This window comes from Trichomycterus rosablanca, chromosome 4 (genome assembly GCF_030014385.1).
Source record: "Trichomycterus rosablanca isolate fTriRos1 chromosome 4, fTriRos1.hap1, whole genome shotgun sequence".
NCBI classification, from domain to species: domain Eukaryota; kingdom Metazoa; phylum Chordata; class Actinopteri; order Siluriformes; family Trichomycteridae; genus Trichomycterus; species Trichomycterus rosablanca.
Genome location: NC_085991.1, coordinates 45,436,501 through 45,459,961, shown reverse-complemented (window position 1 = coordinate 45,459,961; position 23,461 = coordinate 45,436,501). Strand labels below are relative to the sequence as shown.

Here is a 23,461-nt window from a genome sequence, read left to right as displayed (position 1 = left end):
ATCGCGATTAACTATATGAAATTCTGAGATTAATCGCAATTAAAAATTTTAATCGTTTGACAGCCCTAATATATATAAATATATATATAAATCTTTGTAGTTCTACAATTACTGACTGTAGTCCATCTGTTTCCCTACATGCTTTGTTACCCCATTTTATGCTGTTGTTCAATGGTCAGGACCCCCACAGGACCACCACAGAGCAGGTATTATTTAGGTGGTGGATCATTCTCAGTGGTGGTGTGTTAGTGTGTGTTGTGCTGGTATGAGTGGATCAGACACAGCAGCGCTGCTGGAGTTTTTAAATAACGTGTCCACTCACTGTCCACTCTATTAGACCCTCCTACCTAGTTGGTCCACCTTGTAGATGTAAAGTCAGAGATGATTGCTTATATATACATATACATACACACACACACACACACACACACAGAGACATGCAAACTCCACACAGAAAGGACCCGGACTGCCCAGCCTGGGAATCGAACCCAGGAGAGTGAGTGAGTAAATATGATGAGTGAATGAATGAATGAGACAGCATCGTGTATTGGTGCTGTAGCTCCGCCCACCTCTACAGCAGCGCTGCAGTAACAGTAGATGGAGTCACTGAGCTTCTGTATTTTTCTCCTGCTGTAATTCACCAGAGAAGGAAATAACTCATAACTCCTACTGAACATTACCTTCCTCCACAAACTTTGTCTCGACACGGTATGTAAACATGTCATTAGTTAATTTGGTTAAGATTAGTATTGCTGGTTAAACGAATGTTTACCAAACTAAGTTTGACGCGACGTGCGTTTCTGCACGTGCTTTACCTGACTGAACTCAACAAGTTTACACGCTCTATAAATCTGTTATTTGTTTACCTAAACTGAACAAAATCCCATTGGCTGTTCTGATTAAAGCACAGTTTTATGTTTACTTGTGGTGCTGCAACATTTTAACATTTTACTGCATATTAATAACTTACCATTATAGTTAGATTTGCACATCGTGGCCGTCTAACATTTGCAGTGTTTTGGACGTTGTTGCACTGTTTGTTTGCACAGCTCAGCCCCCCCCCCCCCGAACACCGATCAGCCATATCATTAAAACCAGTTTATCAGCTCCACTTACCATATAGGAACAGGACCACTACAGAGCAGGTATTATTTAGGTGGTGGATCATTCTCAGCACTGCAGTGACACTGACATGGTGGTGGTGTGTTAGTGTGTGTTGTGCTGGTATGAGTGAATCGGACAGTTTTTTAAATACAGTGTCCACTCACTGTCCACTCTATTAGACACTCCTACCCAGTTGGTCCACCTTGTAGATGTAAAGTCAGAGACGATCGCTCATCTATTGCTGCTGTTTGAGTTGGTCATCTTCTAGACCTTCATCAGGGGTCACAGGACGCTGCCTACGGGGCGCTGTTGGCGGGATGTTTTTGGTTGGTGGACTATTCTCAGTCCGGCACTGACACTGAGGTGTTTAAAAACTCCAGCAGCGCTGCTGTGTCCGATTCACTCATACCAGCACAACACACACTAACACACCACCACCATGTCAGTGTCACTGCAGTGCTGAGAATGATCCACCACCCAAATAATACCTGCTCTGTGGTGGTCCTGTGGGGGTCCTGACCATTGAAGAACAGCATGAAAGCATGCTAAAAAGGTATGTAGAGAAACAGATGGACTACAGTCAGTAATTGTAGAACTACAAAGTGCTTCTATATGGTAAGTGGAGCTGATAAAATGGACAGCGAGTGTAGAAACAAGGAGCTGGTTTTAATGTTATGCCTGATCGGTGTAAATATTGCTGATCTTGAAACCTGCTGCTAGTCTGCATGACCTAAAGTTGGGCTCCAACACGATTAAACCATTGGGAACTCAATAACCACGTTTAGTTTGCTTTAGGTACTCATAAGTCAGGTACCATTGACTATCAGGTGGGGGTTTGTGCCTCCCCAGACCATTACTGACCCATTTACATTTTCACCATTTAGCAGAAAAGGCAACCTGGCAGCAATTCAGTGTTGTGACAGTATACTGTCCAAGCAGTTAAGGATTAAGGACCCAACAGTGGCAACCTGGCAGTGGTGGGGTTTGAACCAGCAACCTTCTGCTTACTAGTCCAGTACCTTAACCGATAGGCTACAACTGCCACTGTGATTTACAGTACTGTGACAGTATACTGTTCAAGCAATTGAGGGTTAAAGGCCTTGCTTTGGGGCCCAACAGTGGCAACCTGGCAGTGGTGGGGCTTGAACCGGTGACCTTTCGATTACTAGTTCAGTACCTTAACCACTAGGCTGCCACAGTGACTTACAGTACTGTGACAGTATACTGTACAAGCAATGAAAGATTAAGGGCCTTGCTTAGGGGCCCAACAGTGGCAACCTGGCAGTGGTGGGGCTTGAACCGGTGACCTTTTGATTACTAGTCTTGTACCTTAACCACTAAACTGCCCTCCACCATCAAACCAAACCACCAGGCAGCATAAAGTTCACCACAGTGTCTCCAGACTCTTTCATTTATGTTGGATGCATGGTGCATGTGGACTGTAAACACAGGTCCCAATAGAGGGCCCTTATGCCAGTCTTATGAAGTCTGTTTGTAATGATTGTTTCCTTATCATTTTGTGCAGTGTACTTTATCAAATAAGTAATGTAGAACATGAACGTGAACATAAACATAATCTAGTTAAGCATTCTGAACGTGGATGGTAAACAAAGCTGGTAGCGAATAGTTCATTACAATGGCTCATTAAACATGATAATTATATAAGACATGTAGTCTGTATATTCTCTTAGACCTGTTCCTGACAGTGTAGATATCATAGGAAGATAAGCAAAGTTCTACCTTTATACTGGGGCATTGTGCAAAACAGCCACATCATAAGGTTCACCACAGTCTCTAAGACTATTTCACTTATGTCAGATGTGCTCAGTATGAACCTGCTCTCATCTGTGAAGAGAATGGGGCACCACTGGCAGACCTGTTCTTGCCATTCAAGCTGCACGGTGGACTGTAAACACAGGTCCCACCAGAGGACGTTGGGCCCTCATGCCAGTCTTATGGTGTCTGTTTCAGTTTAATTGACTTGTGTATTTTACTGTGATGATTAAGTGTTTCATTATTTTTTTGTGCAGTGTACCTTATCAAATACAGTAAAGTAGTGAAAGATATTGAGATGCAGTCGGTATAGCCTCTTAGAGCTCTTCCTGACAGTGTAGTTATTATAAGATGATGAGCAAAGTTCTACCTTTATACTGGGGCCTGATGCAAAACAGCCACATCATCAAACAAAGTTACACACTGGTCCACACCTGCAGTGTTTCAAACCAACGTTACTGTTTGTAATTTTATTGTATAATAGTTCTGTCATTTATGATTTATATAAAATCATTTAAAAATCATTTAAAAATCCTTTTCACGTTTGTATCCAGCACATGCGCACTGGTGATGCCTTCGTAAGTCTTAGCTCTCTAGCTCAGCGATGAATTTAAATTAAATGTCAGCTGTTTGTAATAAATTTAAATGACATTTTTACCCACAGGGTTATTTGAACACTGATGTCGGTTATCAGTTAAGCAGGTAATTATTAACACATCTAGTCAAAATTGTGCAACAGTTATTCAAAACGCTAATTCTTACTGTAGACGTCTCTGAGCTGAAGTGCTAACAATGACTTATGTATTACCAGTACTGTTAGTAGTTTGTGGTGTTTAAATCTTTTTTCCCTGAGTTTTTGGTTTTCTAACAAACATTTGTTAATATTTATTAGTACATTTGTTTTTTATGATCATACAGTGGGGCCAAAAAGTATTTAGTCAGCCACTGATTGTGCAAGTTCTCCTACTTAGAAAGAGAGAGGTCTGTAATTTTCATCATAGGTACACTTCAACTATGAGAGACAAAATGAGAAAAAAAAATCCAGGAAATCACATTGTAGGATTTTTAAAGAATTTATTTGTAAATTATGGTGGAAAATAAGTATTTGGTCAAACACACATAAGCAAGATTTCTGGCTCCCACAGACCTGTAACTTCTTCTTTAAGAAGCTCTTCTGTCCTCCACTTGTTACCTGTATTAATGGCACCTGTTTGACCTCGTTATCTGTATAAAAGACACCTGTCCACAGCCTCAAACAGTCAGACTCCAAACTCAACCATGGCCAAGACCAAAGAGCTGTCGAAGGACACCAGGAAGAAAATTGTAGACCTGCACCAGGCTGGGAAGAGTGAATCTACAATAGGCAAGCAGGTTGGTGTGAATAAATCAACTGTGGGAGCAATTGTAGGAAAATGGAAGACATACAAGACCATTGATAATCTCCCTCGATCTCGTGGGGTCAAAATGATCATGAGAACGGTGAGCAAAAATCCCAGAACTACACGGAGGGACCTGATGAATGACCTGCAGAGAGCTGGGACCAAAGTAACAAAGGCTACCATCAGTAACACACTACGCCGAGAGGGACTCAAATCCTGCAGTGCCAGGCGTGTCCCCCTGCTTAAGCCAGTACATGTCCAGGCCCGTCTGAAGTTTGCCAGAGAGCATATGGATGATCCAGAAGAGGACTGGGAGAATATCATGTGGTCAGATGAAACCAAAATGGAACTTTTTGGTAAAAACTCAACTCGGTGTGTTTGGAAGAAGAAGAATGCTGAGTTGCATCCCAAGAACACCATACCTACTGTGAAGCATGGGGGTGGAAACATCATGCTTTGGGGCTGTTTTTCTGCAAAGGGGACAGGACGACTGATCCGTGTTAAGGGAAGAATGAACGGGGCCATGTATCGTGAGATTTTAAGCCAAAACCTCCTTCCATCAGTGAGAGCATTGAAGATGGAACATGGCTGGGTCTTCCAGCATGACAATGATCCCAAACACACCGCTCGGGCAACGAAGGAGTGGCTCCATAAAAAGCATTTCAAGGTCCTGGAGTGGCCTAACCAGTCTCCAGACCTGTGATTTCCTGGATTTTTTTTTCTCATTTTGTCTCTCATAGTTGAAGTGTACCTATGATGAAAATTACAGACCTCTCTCATCTTTCTAAGTAGGCGAACCTGCACAATCAGTAGATTCTAAATACCTTTTGGCCCCACTGTAAGTACAAAGTAAAAAGACATTGTGTGTAAATTTGAAATGGATATATTCACTGGAATTATGATATATAAAGGAACCTATATAAAAATGGCTGAATACTTGTTGTCCCCAGTTGTATTTGGTTGATTAAACTGATTAAACTGAAACAGACTTCATAAGACTGGCATGAGGGCCCTCTAGTGGGACCTGTGTTTACAGTCAATCATGCAGCTCGACTGGCATTGACAGGTCTGCCAGTGGTGCCCAGTTCTCTTCACAGATGAGAGCAGGTTACACTGAGCACATCTAACATCAAGGAAAGAGTCTGGAGACACTGTGGTGAACCTTATGCTGCCTGTATGACCGGTTTGGTGGTTTGGTTTGGTGGTGGAGGGCAGTTTAGTGGTTAAGATACTGGACTAGTAATCGAAAGGTCACTGGTCAACCAAATACAGGGCACCAAGGCAGCTATAGCCTAGTGGTTAAGGTACTGGACTAGTAATCTGAAGGTTGCCGGTTCAAACCTCACCACTGCCTGGTTGCCACTGTTGGGCCCTTGAGCAAGGCCCTTAACCCTCAATTGCTTAGATTGTATACTGTAATGCCTAGTTCACACTACATGATTTTTGCCCTGATTTTCGCTCACAGCCTGGTCTGCGCTAGATTAAAGTTCGGCGTTCGCTCGGCGATGGAAACTCGGCTCTCAATCGCTATGTGTGAACTACCCAACAACTCGATCCGAGCGGCTCCGAGCACTCAGCGACTGAAGGGAGATATCTAGCATGTTGAATATCTGGATCAGTCGGTTGTGACTGGCAATTAGTGTGGGGGGGTTTAATATAGTTTATATCAGAATACATCGGCACACACACACAAGCTTTACAATATTTGTGAACTTATTGTCCACGCCAAACCATAATACCAACACTGCATTACAAAAAAATATTTATTAACCTCCAACCCACTACAGAACAAAACAATCCCTGCTGGTCGTGTTGCCAAATCCACTCGGATTAATTTATTTTTCCTACTTGATTTTACGCTGCACATCAGCGCACAAACAACTTTGATCGCTCGCTACTTGTTGACGTGCATTTTTGGACGTGGTTTCATTAAACCTCTCGTCACTTCTCACGTTTTTGTGACAAAACGTAGTTTGGGAGACCAGAGAAGCTCGCCTGCGATTCCAGTTGGTGATAGATGGTGTAGTGTGAAACCCCCTATCACCGATCAGTCAGGTAGTGTGAAATCCACACCGACTTGAAAGACTCCCGATTACAAGAGATCCAGTCGTGTAGTGTGAACTGTACAGCGACCCGACAACTTGGAAAGTCGTGTAGTGTGAACTTGGCATAAGTCGCCTTGGATAAAGGCGTCTGCTAAATAGTTGTGTTACCATACCAGATAACTTTTTTTTTTTAAGTACTGTATCCAGAATACTAAAGCATTAACATTTTTATCTTGTCTATCTTTTAATCTCCACAGACTTTTCCAGCATCACAAAGCAGACATGATGGTTCACCGTTTTACGCGGAGACTCGTGCGCCCCCTGCTGGAAGGTGGGAATCGGATCACGCCATTAAGAGCCATAAGTGTTGAACCCCAGCCAAGATCAGGTACTTAAAGCTCAGGATTAACCATCAGTTGTAAAAAAAAAATGTGAAGTGTGTGGTTACCACATTTTGCAACTTGTTTGCCAGTATAAACCCATTTTCCATTACCAAAACAACAAAGCCACATGCTTTATTCACTTTAAATCATAAAGTAACAAATATAGTGTGTTTTGAACTATTCAGCCTTTTTTACTACAGTGTGTACAGATCTATAGCTGACCATTTTCTAATTTTCCAATATCGTTATATATCCCCCCTATTTGCTCCCAGTCTAGTCGTCTCCACTTTCCTCCCATTGAAATCATACTGCTGGCACAAATTCCTGTATTGACTGACAAGGGCTAAGACCACCATGTGCATAGTCGCCAGCCACATTTTTTCACCTGCCTGCAAGAGTTTAATAGTTTTGAAGAGCTGTATAGTGGTCAGAAGGACACACTAAGTTAGTGCAGGTGTCTCATCCAGACAGGCAAATAATTTTCAACCCTTACCTTCCCATACAGCCAGCTGGACCTGTCTGTGGTCAGGGTGCCAATTTATCACAGGGCTTTGGCAATCCCACCCCCCAGACATAGCCAATCATGTCTGTTTAGATACCTGGCCAGTTGATAGCACAGCTAAGACTTAAACTCAGATCTCAGTGGTGGTAGGCAGGCATAGATCACTGCATCACCTGAGTGCCCATTTATTCTCATTTTTATTAGTTAATTATTTTATTATATATAAAAATAATTTAGATTTGTCCAATTCCTCAATTTTGCATTGTCAGCCTCTGCCTCATGCATGATATGCAAGCTTGCCAAAAATGACCATAGTCTAGCAAATGCCTGTCCAACACACGAAGCCATCAGGCTCTTTCTTTTACCAGCCAGTGGCAGACAGAGGAACACGCTATACTCCTAAGTATCTCCTACGCTGGTACTTTACTGATGTTTTTAGATTTTGTGTTTGCTCAGATTTCTTAATTGACCATTGGACTCTCCATGTCGAAGTGTTTTGTTTGTACCACTTTAGTTAATGTGATTTTGGAAGCCATTAGTTCCTGGGATTTGCAAGGTTTAAACAGTCACAATAATAATTTACAGTAATAGTTTAATGAAAAAATAAGAATAACTTCTGATAGGGGACATTTTATTCACTCAACTGTTGTTGTCGCAGACATGGCCGAGTTCCGTGATGTTTTCTCTAAGGCCAAGCACATAGCCATCATCACGGGAGCTGGAGCTAGTGCCGAGAGTGGTCTGCCCACCTTCAGAGCAGCCAGTGGCCACTGGAGGAAGTGGAAAACTCAGGTCAGTAAATGGATCTAAGTTATATGACCACAAAATCTGTGAGAAACAGAACAGAACAGCACTGTGTAAAATGTTTCACCTTGTGTTTAGCCACAGCCACTGGACACATTGAGTATCTGGTTCTTACCGGTTAAATGCGTTTAGCAAATATTTTTGCCCCGTTTGAATTTTTTGACAAAAATAGCATGGCTATGCTTACATGTTTAATGCTGGAGAGATTTTAATTCATTAAACACACACAAAACTAAAGTCTGCTACAATGCAAATGCTAGTTTTCATATTTTAATGACATAGCTGTCTTTCTCTTTAGCATGTACTGTACATACATGCATTTACTCTGAATGTTTTGTCCCATTAGTGGTTGGCAGAAATGCACAGCACCACTATTTATAGTTTAATCAGATATACACTATATGGTTAAAAGTACGCGCCCATCCCATTACTCAGATTTGGCCATTAATATGGACCTCCCCTTTTTCTTGTCGCTATAACAGCCTAGACTGATCTGAGAAGGCTTTCCACAGGACGTTGTTGTGGAAAATTTGTACTTAATAGGTCCAAAAGACCATGTCTGAGGTCAGGCACTGATGTTGGGCAAGTACATGTTCAGTACATGTTCCAATTTGTCCCATTCATCAGTTTAAGTTTTTAATGTACAGTTTTTTCATGCACAATTTTGTATCTTCAATTTACCTTCAATTTAAGGCACTCTTCTTTTAAATTCAGGCTTTTTAGTTACAAGTAAAGTCAGGGGACTGCTTACTGTTTAGTCCCAGCCACTGACACTAAAGTATTAAACCCACCAACTGGAGAGAAAAAAACAAGAAATAATTCTTCATTGTATTTCCATTTCACTAGATTTTAAAGTCATCTTGACCCCGAGCACAAGCGTAAACGCCAGGAATTGTTAGTTATATAAGAAATTAGGCAATCAGCCCAAAGCCTGTGAGAGACAAATTAAATAAAAATGATTTCCTTTCTACACTAATCATGTTTTCTTTCATAATAATACGTGTAAAATGTCCCATCATTAAAGATTTTGTATTCTCAGACCACATATATGCACCATTACAGTACAAAATTAGAGGGTTCAAGTGGGTCATGCGGAATAATTTGAAAAAAAAAAAAATTTACTGCCTTAGTCCATAACAGTACAGATCATTTGCTCGAACGTGTTTTTCATCTTTATTAAAATGTGTTTCTGGGCTGCACATTGTTTAAACAGGAGACAAAGTGATGTGTTTCCATTTAAATTAGGATAGGCTTCAGTGCCACTGGGACCCTGACTCTAATAAGTAAGCACTTTAGATGATTGAATGAATAAATAAGATGAACCACCACTATGTGTCTTGACACAAAATCTGAACCCTAGAGTTGTGAGTCACTAACACTACTGTTACTGCTGTGCCACTGAATGTTGCAAACGTTATGTTGTTACGATTAATGTGATGGTCAGGCGGCTTTTAGAGAGACAGGGATGGACCTCAAATGACTTCTGAGCATCCGAAAACTGTTCTCGGCTTAAGTGACTGATAATAGAAATGGATACGCATGTGCACTACATGGTCAAAAGTATGTAGACAACCCTAATTAATAAGTTCTCTTGAGGTGTATAGAATCAGGTATATTAAAATATATGCTTACATCTTATGGCAACAATTTGGGACAGGGCCTTTCCTATTTCGTCTTGACTTCACCCATATGTGCAAGGTCTGTAAAGAAATGGATTGATGAGTTTGGTGTGGGGAATTGAACCCAGGCCCTTCTTACTGTAAGGCTTGTTGATGGATATAAGAAGCTCACAATACAGATGTACCTCCATTTACATAATTTAGACTTTTTCAGTTTTCAACTTTATGGTTTTTTTGTTAATAAGTTAGGGAAAAATTAAATTATTAAAAACAAAAATATTACAAATCCATAAAAATGTGTAATCACATTCAAAATGTTAAAATATATAAAACAATGTAATTTATAAAATTATTTAAAAGCTTGTCATGTACATGACGTTCAGTAATTATAGTTCCAGTGTTTCGCCGCTTGGCGGCGCTGGTTCATTGCAGTTAATTCAAGCTATTTTTTTCTTTAGCTTAGCATCGAAGGTGTATACATGTACTGTATATACATGTTGTGGGGTTGCTTATGTTCATAGGGTGTCTAGGTCGTTTTTAAAGGGTTTATTTGACCCGAGTTGTAACTCTTTGAACAAACTGATTTAAGACGAGCTGTTTCTGTTTGAAATGGATTGATGAGTTTGGTGTGGAGGAACTCCAGTGACTCACACCGAGCTGTGGCCGGGGAATTGAACCCAGGCCCTTCTTACTGTAAGGCTTGCTGATGGATATAAGAAGCTCTCAATACAGATGTACCTCCATTCACATAATTTTGACTTTTTTAGTTTTTAACTTTATGGGTTTTTTGTTAATAATTTAGGGAAAAATTAAATTATTAAAATCAAAAATATTAAAACCATAAAAATGTGGAATCACATTTAAAATGTTAAAATATATAAAATAATGTAATTTATAAAATTATTTAAAAGCTTGTTTTTAAAAATATTGTCACATGTACGTACATGACGTTCAGTATTTATAGTTCCAGTGTCTCGCCGCTTGGTGTGTTTGGTGTGGAGAAACTCCAGTGACTCACACCGAGCTGTGGCCGGGGAATTGAACCCAGGCCCTTCTTACTGTAAGGCTTGTTGATGGCTATAAGAAGCTCGATAATTTAGACTTTTGCAACTTTCAACTTTACGTTTTTTTTGTTAATAAATTAGGGAAAAATTTAATTATTAAAAACAAAAATCCATAAAAATGTGGAATTACGTTTAAAATGTTACAATATATAAAATAATGTAATTTATAAAATTATTTAATAGCTTGTTTTTAAAAATATTGTCACATGTACGTACATGACGTTCAGTATTTATAGTTCCAGTGTCTCGCCGCTTGGCCGCGCTGGTTCATTGCAGTTAATTCAAACCATTTTTTTCTTTAACTTAGCGAAGGTGTATACATGTATTAAAAAAGACAGTAAAATATAACCTTCAGATGAACTTATTGTATAAGCTATGTTGTGGGGTTGCTTATAAGAGTTGATAGGGTGTGTAGGTCTTTTTGAAAGGGTTTAAAAACGATCACACTACACACACCCCACACAACCCAGTCTGCACTCTGCACTTTATTCGCTTGATATCCACCACACCTGTACACATACTATGTAAATTCATATCTTGTACAATACCTGTACATCTGGACTTTATAGTATTTATTTCAAATCTTATATATTTATATTTCTCATTCCCATTTAAATTTTTGTACATCTGTATATAAATACCCTCTAAACAATACCTGTATATATCGAACAGATGGTGCTAGTTTATGTAAGTTACTGTGTATATTTTTTGTATTTAGTGTGTATCATAACTGTGAGGGACTGTGCACCAAAGATTTTCACTCACCTTTCACACCTGTGTTAATGTGACGTGACAATAAAATGATTTGATTTGATTTATTTGACCTGAGTTGTAACTCTTTGAATGAACTGACTTAAGACGAGCTGTTTCTGTTTGAAATGGATGGATAAGTTTGGTGTGGAGTAACTTCAGTGACTCACACAGAGAATGTGGCTTCCTCTCAATTTAACATGTTTGTGATAAACTGGAATGTCGATTGCAAGCCAGGATCAGTGCCTGACCTCACAAATACTCTTCTGACTAAATGGACACACATTCCTGCAGACAAACTCCAAAACTTTGTAAAAGCAACTTTTCATTAATAGCCACAGTTTTGAATTGGATGTTCATCAAGTTCATGACCAGGTGTCCACATACTTTGTCATACAAACAGTCAGCTGACTGACTTGTATCTGTGCTCTTGTATTTTTGGTCTGTTTTGCAGGATCTGGCAACTCCGCAGGCTTTTTCTCGTAATTCGTCCCGTGTGTGGGAGTTCTACCATTACTGGAGAGAGTTGGCGGTGAAGGCCAATCCTAGTGCGGTTCACGCGGCTATCGCTGAATGTGAGGCTCGTCTCAGACAGCAGGGCCGGACCGTGGCGGTAATCACACAGAACACGGACGAGCTGCACCGCCGAGCCGGCAGCAAGCGCATCCTCGAGGTCCACGGTGAGATATACTACTGTAACACAAATGCTTTACTCCTTTACTCACGTGCTGTTTCACTGAATGATGAACTCATTGTACATGTTAATGTCAGTTCCACTCTGTAGTTTTAAAAGCTGCCACAGTTGCACAACAGTCTCTCTAGTCCATGTGAAGCCTTTTGCATCTAGTTAAATGCCCCACACTTATTATACTGTTTGACCACTCTTATATCCTGGTCAGGGTCTTTAGTAGGTCTAATTCATCAGGCGAAAGGCAGAAAACACCCCGGACAGATCGCCAGTCCATCATGGAGCAGGCACACACATTTAAACACACACTCACACTCCGGCAATTTTAGTAGCTCCAGTTGGACATGTGGGAGGAAACCTAGGCAGACACAGGGAGAACCTACAAACTCCACACAGAAAAGACCCTGGCTTCTCAGCCGGGGAATTGAACCCAGGCCCTTCCTGCTATGAGGCTTGTTGGTGGCTATAAGAAGCTCACAATACAGCTGTACCTCCATTTACATAATATTGACGTCATTTTTTACTCCCTGGTTTTTTTTGTTAATAAATGAAATTTATAAATTAAAATTAAAAGCAAAAATACTAAAAAAAAAAAACCCATAAAAATATAAAATACCTAAATCAATAGAAATGTGAAATTAAATTCAAAGATTCAGTAAATAATTTATTGTATAAAATCATTTAAAAGCATAAAAATATTGTCATATTGACATGACATTCAGTGTCCACAGTTCCAGGGTTAGGCCGCTTGGCGGCGCTGGTTCATTGCAGTTAATTTAAACTTGATTTTCTTTACATTAGCATCATTTAGAGTGTATAATTCTATTAAAAATACAGTAACAATGTTGACCTACAGATTGACTTACTGTTTTAGTTATGTTGTGGGGTTGTTTATAGGGTGTCTAGGTCGTTTTTAAAGGTTTTTTTTTGGCTTGAGGGGTAAGTCTTGGAACAAAATGTTGTAATGTGAGGTGTTTCTGTATACTTATAAATCAGTTATCTATTTGTTGAATGGATTCAAAATTAGCTAAAATCCTAAACATGCCTAGACACATGGATTTTCCCTTTTTGCATACAGCTACTTTCCTCTTTGGCGACACTGACGCTCCTCTCACACGTGAAGCTACTGGCTGCAGCTTTAGTGGTGGATTTTTTTTCCAGAGCTTTGGCATATATACCTGCTACATTGTCATTGCCTCGAACAGGCTGCAGAAGTTACTCTTAAAGTGGCAAGGAAGTGACCTCCCATATGGACTTCCCTTCCTCAGACTTTATGTCGGTGGTGGGTTAGTGCAGTACATTTACATTTGCAGCATTTAGCAGTTGAATTTATCCAAAGTGACTTACAGTTCAAACAACTGAGGCTTAAAGGCCTTTCTCAAGAGCCCAACAGTGGCAACTTGGCAGTGGGAGGCTTGAACTTGCAGCCTTCTGATTACTAGTCCGGTACTTTAACTGCTGAGCTATCACTGCTCCACCACCTGAGCAGTCTGGAATTTTTCATTTCTTTTATTTTTGTGGTATTGAAGCATAGACTTCATATTTGTAGGAGTAGTTCTGAACTGCTCTCTGTTTGTTTACAGGCAGTCTCTTCAGAACCAGGTGTCTGAGCTGTGGAAATGTGGACGTCAACCACCAGAGTCCCATCTGTTCTACTCTGCAGGGCAAAGGGTAAAAACCAGTACCTCACTCACAGTCTAACACGCTAGCACACCACAGCAGGGTGTTCAAACCTGCAAGTTCAAATCTAAACCAGTCCATCGACTCAGCCGTGCGTCCACACAAACCAGGGCAGGGAAAGTCTGACTGGGTTGTTTCCCACTGATGCTGTTTTATGCTATCTCCGAAACTGGTTCAGACGCCTGCATGATTGAGAGACACATGAAAAATTGGGTGGCTATTCTTACATGATATGGCTCTGTGTGGGAACCCCAACAGTGGCAAGTGATAAGAAGCAGCTGCAGATTGGACACATCTCGGAGGGGGCAGGTGGTGATCCAGCTTGCCTTGATCAGATTGGGGGTTGTCCAAGCAGCAGCAGATTCACAATCAGGAATGGCAAATGACTTGATTACTAGATAAAGCGGGGAATAATCCAGACAAAAACCAACTCCTTCTTTCCTTTTTCCCATTACACCCTGCTACATCTAATAAATCTGGGTCTTACAAAAACCGAAGTGTTTTGTGGTGGCATTTCTGGGGCTCGTTAGAAAAGTGTTAGATTAGAAATGGTATTCTTACAATGAAAAACAATTAAGGAAACTATTAAAAACATAACACCCTTTAAGACTTAAGTGGTCTTTAAAATGTAAAAGATGTTACAGCAAATTACAGTTGTTAGCTGCCGATTCATTCATTCATATTTCTTAAACTCCTTAAAATCAGTTACAAATAGACACATACAACATATGGCCAAAAGTGTCTGGATATCCTTCTTCATTATTAAGTTCAGGCATTTTGCCACAGCTATTACTAACAGCTGTATTAAATCAATTATGTACAAGCTTCAAACTTTAAGAAACAGTTTTTTATTTTTCTCCCCTAATCTAGTCGTGACTAATTACCCTGATTGCATCCTCCACTGATTCAACCCTCCACCGCTGACTGAGGACGCTTCTCAACTGACACACGCCCCCTCCGACACGTGCTCAGTACAGACTGCATTTTTCACCTGCACGAGTCAAGTTCATATATACCGATCAGCACTGTGCACGGAGAGCCACACCCCGATCAGCATTATTCCTCAGCCCTGTGCAGGCGCCATCAATCAGCCAGCAGAGGTCGTAATTGCACCAGTTATGAGGACCCATGATCAGGCTTGCCCCTAACCATATGAACAACAGCTAATCATTGTTCATGCAGCCGCCCTGCCCAGCCAGTCGGATGGCACGATGTATTCGAAAACCTCTGGTGTGCTAGCGTATTTTACCGCTGCACCACCTGAGCAGCTAGGAAACAGTTTTGAGCACAAAAGAAGGTCTATAAAGACATGGTTTGACAAGCTTGATGTAGAGGAACTAGTAGCCTCCACTGAGCCCTGACCTCAACCTATTTGAATGCCATTAAGATCAGTTCAGTTGATTACAAATGATCTTTTGACTAATTGCATTTAAATTTCTATAGAGATGCACCAAAATCATGTAAAAGCAATTTATGGCCATTGGTGTTTTTGGAATGACATCCAACAGGCTCACGGTACAAGAAGAATATTTACATGCTTTGCCCATATAGTGTATGATGTCAGTAAAAATAAGTAAATAATGGAAGAGAAATATTCAAGCACACATCAGGCATAGAATGCACCAATACAGAAAAACACTTGTATTTGTGTCTAACACAAGACCTGAAGTGCTCACGTGTTTTTTCTGTTGCAGTGATCCTAATCCTGACTGCAGTGATGCTGACATTCCTGTAGGAAATTTGCCAAGGTAATAAATGTAACCAAGTAATTACAGAACAGTGAATTTACAGGCTCACAAGATGGCAGCATTCGACCTGATAACAAGCTGCATGTTGGCATTATGTTCTTACAACCTGGGGGGAAGAAAGGGGAGGATTGGTGAGGGCATGGCACCCTCCCACCCTAATATTTAAATGAACTTCAATACCCAACACACACGCTCGAAAACCCACCAAGAGTTGTGTTCTATTGAACTTTATTAAACTGCTAAAATCATTCTTTTTATATTGTTCAATTGTTTTTATGTGTTCCAAATACCATTCTACACACTAAATAGTGTGCTCAATAAAATTTGATTAGATCTCAGGCACACTGTACAGCATTTTGTGTGTGGATTGAGACACAGCCGTCCAACTTGCAGGGTAGGAAACTTACCACAGACTTGGATGTTCATGCAGCAACCAATGAAGATTAATCAATTAACCCTAATCTGCACTATGAGGGCAATCCTAGGGCAACTGATTTAGCAATCGGTTAGTAAAATGTCCAAGATGTCGAAGCGTAAAACAGCTAAAACACGACTCGGGTAACTGACTTTGAAAAACTCCCAACCAATTCTGTGGACGCAGGATGAGGGGGTGGGGTTGGGGTGTCAAAACACGTACGAGTATTTTTGAGACCATCGCTGGCTTTCCAGTCAACCGTTAAGGTAGGCTGTGCTGTGTATTGTAGCTTCCATTTATTCTATCATTTAATTTATGAGTGTAATTTAATGTCTGCCGTAAAATGTAACAAACGCCTGAAATTTTGAAAAAACAAGGTCCCTACAATTAAGCACATTTTCAGGTAAATTGAATAGGGCCCTACTTGTAACGTGTACGCTCTGTGCTGCAGGTGTGATCAGAGAGGCTGTGATGGTCTCCTGAGACCTGATGTCATCTGGTTTGGAGAGACGTTGGATTCGCACGTACTCACCAAGGTGGAGAAAGAGCTGGATGCCTGTGACCTCTGCCTGCTGGTGAGATGACGGTTCCTCATTGGTACAGTATTAAGGCCTAGTCTGGTACTAAAAATGCTGATTAATATTGAGTCTGCTGTTCAGAGTTCAGTGATTAAAATACTGCTGTTTCATTCCACCATCCAAGTAGATGACAGGAAGTAATGTGGTGTTTCTAAATTTCTGAAGTATAAGTAAATGAGTAAGTGTGTGATGGCCTGTGGGGCATTGTGATGTGCTGACCCACCAGGACCCTGACCATAACTAGTTCAGAAAAAAAGTGCAAAGTTTAGTGGTATTTTGCACAATACAAAAAGCTTCATCTTACACCTGAATGTTCTCTCATTGTGATTTTAGGTTGGTACTGCCTCTGTTGTGTTTCCAGCAGCCATGTTTGCCCCCCAGGTTGCATCCCGCGGCGTCCCAGTGGCGGAGTTTAACATCCGGCCACGATCAAATGCTCGATTCACGTGAGTATTATTCTGGTTCAAGTTTAAAAAGCCTAAAATTATCCAAACGACTTACAATTGTGACCGATCATGATCCAGGGAGTCCATCAGTAAATGCTTGTGGTCCAGGTACTAGTCTGGTACCTTGACTACTAAGCTACCGCCACTTACATTTCTAACATTTGATATTAGCCTCTTACATCGCTGTGAAAATTTTAGCCCACAAAATGATCTTTGATGTGACGTATATTAGTCATACGTTATATTAGTTATACGTTATATTAGTATATTAGTTATACATTATATTAGTTATACGTTATATTAGTATATTAGTTATACATTATATTAGTTATACGTTATATTAGTATATTAGTTATACATTATATTAGTTATACGTTATATTAGTATATTAGTTATACATTATATTAGTTATACGTTATATTAGTTATACATTATATTAGTTATACGTTATATTAGTATATTAGTTATACATTATATTAGTTATACGTTATATTAGTATATTAGTTATACATTATATTAGTTATACATCATATAAGTATCATAGTTATATGTTAAATCAGTATATAAGTTATACGTTACAATAGTTATACATCATATTAATATGTTATACGTTATATTAGTATATTAGTTATACATTATATTAGTTATATGTTATATTAGTATATTAGTCATACATTATATTAGTTATACGTTATATTAGTATATTAGTTATACATTATATTAGTTATATGTTATATTAGTATATTAGTTATACATTATATTAGTTATACATCATATAAGTATCATAGTTATATGTTAAATCAGTATATAAGTTATACGTTATAATAGTTATACATCATATTAATATGTTAGTTATACGTTATATTGGTATATAAGTTATACATTATATTAGTTATACGTTATATTAGTTATGCGTTATTTTAGTATATTAGTTATGTTATTTTAGTTAAACATATAAGTATTATAGTTATACATTATATTAGTATATAAGTTATGCGTTATAATAGTTATACATCATATTAATATGTTATATGTTATATTAGTATATTAGTTATAAATTATATTAGTTATACGTTATATTAGTATATTAGTCATACATTATATTAGTTATACGTTATATTAGTATATTAGTTATACATTATATTAGTTATACGATATATGAGTATATTAGTTATACATTATATTAGTTATACATCATATAAGTATCATAGTTATATGTTAAATCAGTATATAAGTTATACGTTATAATAGTTATACATCATATTAATATGTTAGTTATACGTTATATTAGTATATAAGTTATACATTATATTAGTTATACGTTATATTAGTTATGCGTTATTTTAGTATATTAGTTGTTATTTTAGTTAAACATATAAGTATTATAGTTATACATTATATTAGTATATAAGTTATACATTATAATAGTTACACATCATATTAATATGTTATATGTTATATTAGTATATAAGTTATGCGTTATAATAGTTATACATCATATTAATATGTTAGTTATATTAGTTATACATCATATTATGTTAGTTATACATTATATTAGTTATACATCTTATAAGTATTATAGTTATACGTTATAATATTGTATTAGTTATACTTTGTTAGTTATACATTATATTAATATGTTATACATTATATTAGTTATACATCACATAAGTACTATAGTTATGTTATAGTGTATTAGTTATGTTATATTAGTTATACATCATATTAATATGTTAGTTATACATTGTATTAGTATATTAGTTATACATTATATTAGTTATACATCACATAAGTACTATAGTTATGTTATAGTGTATTAGTTATGTTATATTAGTTATACATCATATTAATATGTTAGTTATACATTGTATTAGTATATTAGTTATACATTATATTAGTTATACATCACATAAGTACTATAGTTATGTTATAGTGTATTAGTTATACATTATATTAGTTATACATCATATTAATATGTTAGTTATACGTTGTATTAGTATATTAGTTATATGTTCTATTAGTTATACATCATATTAATATGTTAGTTATATGTTCTATTAGTTATACATCATAATTATTTATTTTATGTTATATTAGCATATTATTTATACGTTATGTTAGTTATATATTATATTAGTATATTAATTATATGTTTTTATTAGTTATATGTTGTATTACTTATACATTATATTAGTTATACATCATTTAAGTATTATAGTTATATGTTATATTAGTATATTAGTTGTACGTTATATTAGTTATACATTATATTAGTATATTATAAAGAATTGTTATAAAGCAGTGTTACTGATGTGACTGTTTTGTTGGGTTGCAGGTTTTATTTCCAGGGCCCGTGTGCAGAGACTGTTCCCATCGCCCTGGCTCCCCACGAGTCTGAGTCGATGTGACGTTCTTACCTCCACAAAGAGATGAAGAGGAGCACTAAGCTTGGGGTTTGCAGCGGCCTGCTGTTCATCCGTTTTGCTTCACATCTTTGTGTTGGAAAGGCTGATTAAAGAGGTGTTGCATGGACCAAATGGGAGCTATTAATGCTGGCTGAGAAATTAGAAAATCTTGTTTTACTGCTGCTCTAATATACGTTATGCTTGAAAGTGTGCACTTAATAGGCCATTTCTCTGTCAGTCACTTACTCTGCTGTGAAATGCAGTTAGGAGTGCTTCACTAGTTTTATTTCAGAGTGCAGGAACAGTTTGTATCTATACTCGTTAAAACCTGAACCAGAGATCTCAGCAGTAGAGGGAATGCGAGGGATTTCCGGGAAGGTTTTGAAAGCCTGAAACCAAAAACCAAACCAGTTCATTCTCCAAAGCAAATTAAAACGCAACTTAATGTTGAACTCGACATTCTCAAGTTGTTGGATTGGCAGCAACTATTAAACCTCAAATATTAATTTACAATAATATTTCCATGTTCTTACTGAATGCTTCTCCCATTCTCGTCAGATTGTGACTCCACTGCCACATGCACAACCTCCAATCTGATTAAGGATCACTGCACACCGCTTCCCCACCCTATACCTCCGGCCCCTTGGACTTCTGGTGTCCAATCTGTGGCTTCTTCTTATCACCTGCCATTGTTGGGTTTCCACACTGAGTCATATCGCATATGGAGAGCCACACTAGGCTCCATGTGGACCCTGCCCCAAACCTTGTGCCGGAAATCGCATATCGCAGCAGGTGGAGACCTTCCCTCCCTCAAACACAATCAGTTGTGTCTGTGTGGACACCCGACCAAGTTGGTGGCTCTTCTAAGATTTTAATTATTGAGTTTGAACACTCACCAGTGACTTGCTAGCGTGTTAGACCGCTGCGCTCTTCATGCATTGTTTAACCTAAATTTTCTACGTGTGTTGTGTTTAACAGATTGTGTTCCACTATAAAATAGATCCGAGATGTGCTGAGTTTAAACCTATAATAAAAGCACACTGTTTACAACGTTTCAACCACATTTTCACACACCTTCACATCAGTGAGGATAAACCTTAACCGTAACCAAGTATCCTAAAAATGAAAGACCTGGCAACCCTATTTTTTTATGCTATTTTTTTTTTTTTTTTTTTTTTTTTTTTTTTTTTTTACATAAAAACATGAAAGTCATTAATACACCAAATATGTATATAAATGTAATTATTCTAATAGCTGGGCTCACTTAATGTAAATGTGGCACAAAGTGGTCCAGTCCTGTCTTACCAGCTCAGCATCACAAGGCATTAAATATTAGTAATAATTTTGTTACTTTTTTCAACATTAAAGTAGTGAATCAGTTCTGTGTGTGATTGGGGGGGGTTAACTAAAGCAGCTACAGTTAGAGTCAAAAGTCTACACACAAAATATGCATAAAGCAAGATTATTAATGTAGTGTTATTGAACCCGTGTGATTATGACTGACTTTAGCTGGCCATTTCTTTGTGCTTGTATAAATAAGGCTAGTGTGACTGCACCTAGGCTCGGTGGGTAGCACTGTCGCCTAGCAGCCAAAAGGTCCTGGGTACAATTCCTTTCTGAGTGGAGTTTGCATGGTCTCCCCAAATTCCAGTTTTCTCCCACAGTCCAAAGACGTGCAGTCAGGTTAATTGGAGACACATCTAAAGAAAATTTTTTGAGTGTATGTGTGTGTATGTGAATGTCTGCCCTGCGATGAACTCGCTGCGAAGCGAGTGGGCGAATGAGTGACAAATTTCCACTCAGCATAAGATGAGTTTGTTTTTTCTTCCTGATTATTTTAAATAAGTGCAGTCAAACCAGCCCTATTAATACAGGTCATAATCACTGTCAAAGAATTGTCAGGCTATGCCACAAGTTACCACTACATTAATAATGCAAGTTTGTTTATGTGTATTTTAACTCATTAATGTTTTTCAAATCCATGAAACCTATGAAAGAATTTATTTGGTCCGGGTCCTTTCTGTGTGGAGTTTGCATGCTCTCCCCGTGCCTGCGTGGGTTTCCTCCGGGAGCTCCGGTTTTCTCCCACAGTCCAAAAACATGCAGTCAGGTTAATTGGAGACACTGAATTGCCCTATAGGTGAATGGGTGTGTGTGCCCTGTGATGGACTGGTGCCCCGTCCATGGTGTTACTGTGTGCTTTGCGCACATTGAAAAGCTGGGATAGGCTCCAGCACCCCCCGCAACTCTAATTGGATAAGCGGTTAAGAAAGTGAGTGAGTATTTTTGGGACATTGATGGATGTGTTTCAATTATACAGTCATAAAAAGACTTGGCATGCCTTTAAAAGCTTTTGTACTGACCCCAGCTGTATGTTATTTCTGCTGAGAACTTTTTGTGTGCTGTTACTGGCTCAGAAATAAATCGCTTGAGCATTCTTTCTGTTGTGTGTAATTAATATATTCATATTTTCCTACTTTTGATTAAACGTTTGACTACTGATTATAAAATCTACATTTAAAGTCAAAGTAAAACCGTTAAAATGTTTACACTGTGCATTAGTAAATGTCAACATGTAATTATGCAATTGTTTGGCTTTGTAGATTTGGAAAATATATAACTTGTTTCAAATCTTTTCAACCGTAAGCAGTCACCAAAGCACAGCGAGGGTCCTATCTTAATTGGAAAAATATGTAAAGCCCCATTTATACCAAAAACCTATATGTAGATGCCCGACCGGTCGTTAGCACAGCTTAGGATTGGAACCCTGGATCCCAGCAGTAGTGGGCTAACATAAATTACCTCTCTGCCACCCACAATTAGATAATAATTAGATAATTATTAGTTTCCGATAGTGTCCATGGGTGTTCCTGAAAGGTACACTATATTGACAAAGTGGTGTAAAGCATGCCGTCATTGGACTCTCGAGCAGTGTAGATGTGTTCTCTGGAGTGACGAATCACGCTTCTCCGTCTGGCAATCCGATGGACGAGTCTGGGTTTGGCAGTTGCCAGGAGAACGGTACTTGTCTGACTGCATTGTGCCAAGTGTAAAGTTTGGTGGAGGGGGGATTGTGGTGTGGGGTTCTTTTTTTCAGGAGTTGGGCTCGGCCCCTTGATTCATTAGCATACCAAGAGATTTTGGAGAATTTCATGCTCCCATCTTTGTGGGAACAGTTTGGGGATGGGCTCTTCCTGTTCCAACATGACTGCGCACCAGTGCACAAAGCGAGGTCCATAAAGACGTGGATGAGTGAGTTTGGTGTGGAAGAACTTGACTGGCCTGCACCTCAACCCGACAGAACACCTTTGGGATGAATTAGAGTGTAGACTGTGAGCCAGGCCTTCTCGTCCAACATCAGTGTCTGACCTCACAAATGCGCTTCTGAAGGAATGGTCAAAAAATTCCCATAAACACACTCCTAAACCTTGTGGAAAGCCTTCCCAGAAGAGTTGAAGCTGTTATAGCTACAAAGTGTGGGTCGACATCATATTAAACCCTATGGATTAAGAATGTGATGTCACTCAAGTTCATATGCGTGTGAAGGCAGACGAGCGAATACTTTTGGCAATATAGTGTATTTGTAAACCACAGTTGTTGATTTTTTATTGGCTTTGTCATGACGAGCAGGTTCCTTTTAGCTGCATTTTTGGTGTGGGCACAGCAAAGTGTGTTAAATGCCTCGGCTCTGCCTCCTTCATCCATCTGAAGCCCTGGCCCAACTGAGGAAGAACAGGCTTATCTAGGTACCCGCTATTCATAGATGCTATTAGTTTGTCAGCTCTAACAATCAGCTGGTGAGGCTGTGGGTAAACACAAGCCCCGTGTGTGTGTGTGTATGTGTGTGATTTAGAGAGAGAGATCTTGTTACCCCCTCACCTCCCCCTGAACCTCTATCATGCACTGATCTGAGTCACGCCACAACATCTCAGACTTATTGCTAACGTGTCGCCATGGGAACCTCCTTTCATTGAAAGAGCCACGCGAGATACCCACGAGCATCCTTGTTTCTGATCACTTTCATCTCGTGACAATGGCCTAAAATTGGATAGACAGACAGGGAAGGGGTGCAAATGAT

At 38.8% G+C, this 23,461-nt stretch overlaps 1 protein-coding gene across 1 annotated transcript; it reads left to right on the top strand.

Annotated features, from left to right (window-relative positions):
• Positions 1 to 638: 638 nt before the first annotated feature.
• On the top strand, positions 639 to 21,820 carry LOC134312447 (NAD-dependent protein deacylase sirtuin-5, mitochondrial). The gene is made up of 9 exons (XM_062994402.1): positions 639 to 708; positions 6,559 to 6,689; positions 7,845 to 7,978; positions 11,878 to 12,103; positions 13,695 to 13,782; positions 15,486 to 15,539; positions 16,406 to 16,529; positions 16,866 to 16,978; positions 19,314 to 21,820. The coding sequence occupies exons 2-9, from the start codon at positions 6,584 to 6,586 to the stop codon at positions 19,384 to 19,386; spliced, it is 918 nt and encodes a 305-aa protein (XP_062850472.1). The 5' UTR covers positions 639 to 708; positions 6,559 to 6,583; the 3' UTR covers positions 19,387 to 21,820.
• Positions 21,821 to 23,461: the final 1,641 nt, after the last annotated feature.